The sequence below is a fragment of the Chiloscyllium plagiosum genome, unplaced genomic scaffold (genome assembly GCF_004010195.1).
Source record: "Chiloscyllium plagiosum isolate BGI_BamShark_2017 unplaced genomic scaffold, ASM401019v2 scaf_27449, whole genome shotgun sequence".
Taxonomy (NCBI): Eukaryota; Metazoa; Chordata; class Chondrichthyes; order Orectolobiformes; family Hemiscylliidae; genus Chiloscyllium; species Chiloscyllium plagiosum.
The window spans coordinates 1-1,545 of NW_025160886.1; the positions used below are offsets into that span (position 1 = coordinate 1).

General features: G+C 61.7%; 1 protein-coding gene across 1 annotated transcript; it reads left to right on the forward strand.

Moving 5' to 3' along the window:
• Positions 1-62: 62 nt before the first annotated feature.
• On the forward strand, positions 63-1,503 carry LOC122545168 (translation initiation factor IF-2-like; the record flags this gene model as incomplete). The annotated part of the gene is made up of 3 exons (XM_043684302.1): positions 63-193; positions 716-859; positions 1,265-1,503. Coding segments are annotated over exons 1-3 (494 nt in total), but the record flags the coding sequence as incomplete, so codon positions are not given.
• Between the last annotated feature and the right edge of the window lie 42 nt (positions 1,504-1,545).

Sequence of the window (1,545 nt, forward strand, 5' to 3'; positions counted from 1 at the left end):
GAGGGAATGGGGAAGGGGTGTGGGATTGGTTAAAGATAATATCTCCTTTGGAACGCAGCTACGTACAGAATTCGAAACATCGATGGGTCCGCTGAGAGAGAAACTCAAAACCACGCAACGTGAACTCTCTGTGTTACGTGCAGAATTCAGGAAACAGACAGTGGAGCTGCACGAGGTCAAAGAGCAGGGGAAGGTAATAGAGACCGGGAAATGGGCACGGTGCTCCGAATGACCGAGGGGAGAGACCGGGGAACTGTGCTCCGAGTGACCGAGGGGAGAGACCGGGGAACTGTGCTCCGAGTGACCGAGGGGAGAGAGACCGGGGAACTGTGCTCCGAGTGACCGAGGGGAGAGAGACCGGGGAACTGTGCCCTGAGTGACCGAGGGGAGAGAGACCGGGGAACTGTGCTCCGAGTGACCGAGGGGAGAGAGACCGGAACTGTGCTCCGAGTGACCGAGGGGGAGAGACCGGGGAACTGTGCTCCGAATGACCGAGGGGAGTGACCGGGGAACTGTGCTCCGAGTGACCGAGGGGGGAGAGAGACCGGGGAACTGTGCTCCGAGTGACCGAGGGGGAGAGACTGGGGAACTGGGCACGGTAACCCTCCCTCTGCCATTTCCACCTCCCACTGCCCATTTGTCACTACTCCCGAATCCACTTTCAATATTCGAGGGAGAACGAGGGAGACTGATCCTAATCCACGTCTCCCCTCAGACCGCGCTCTCTGGCCTGGAGACTCGGCTGAGGGATTGCAGGTCACAACTGCAGCGTGCTGAGATCGAGCTGGAGTCAGAAAGGACAGCGGCCGCTGAGAGAGAATCACGACTGACCACAGAACAGGAGTGCTTACAGCGAGAGGTGAGTGGGCAGCAGAGTATTGCCCGCGGGAAATTACCCAGAGTGTCCAGGGATGTGTAGGTTAGGGTGGGTTGGCCGTGGGGACAGTGTCCCATAGTGCCCAGGGATGGGTAGGTTAGGGTGGGTTGGCTGTGGGGACAGTGTCCCATAGTGACCAGGGATGTGTAGGTTAGGGTGGGTTGGCCGTGGGGACAGTGTCCCATAGTGCCCAGGGATGTGTAGGTCAGGGTGGGTTGACCATGGGGACAGTGTCCCATAGTGCCCAGGGATGTGTAGGTTAGGGTGGGTTGGCCGTGGGGACAGTGTCCCATAGTGCCCAGGAATGTTGGGAGGAGGTTGGGCATAGGGACGGCGATTCGACCTGGTGAGGCATCATGTCCTTTGACGTTTCTCACCCGGGGGCAGCTGGAGGATGCCCGTTGCGCGCGGGCACGTGCGGAGGAGGGTGAGCGGGCGCTGAGGGCGGAACTGGAGGAAATTCGCCTCCGAGCCTCTGAGGAGGGGGAGAGGAGGCGAGGTGCGTCGCGGGAGGTGGAGGAGGCGCGGAGGGCCCTCGCGGAGCAGCGGTCCGAGGCAGAGGAGGCGCAGAGAGCGGGCGCCGTGGTGAGGGAGAGGCTGCGGGCGCTCGAGGGGGAGCTGGTCAGGTAGGTGGCCTTACCCGAGGGAGGGGGCGCTGAGGGAGGGTC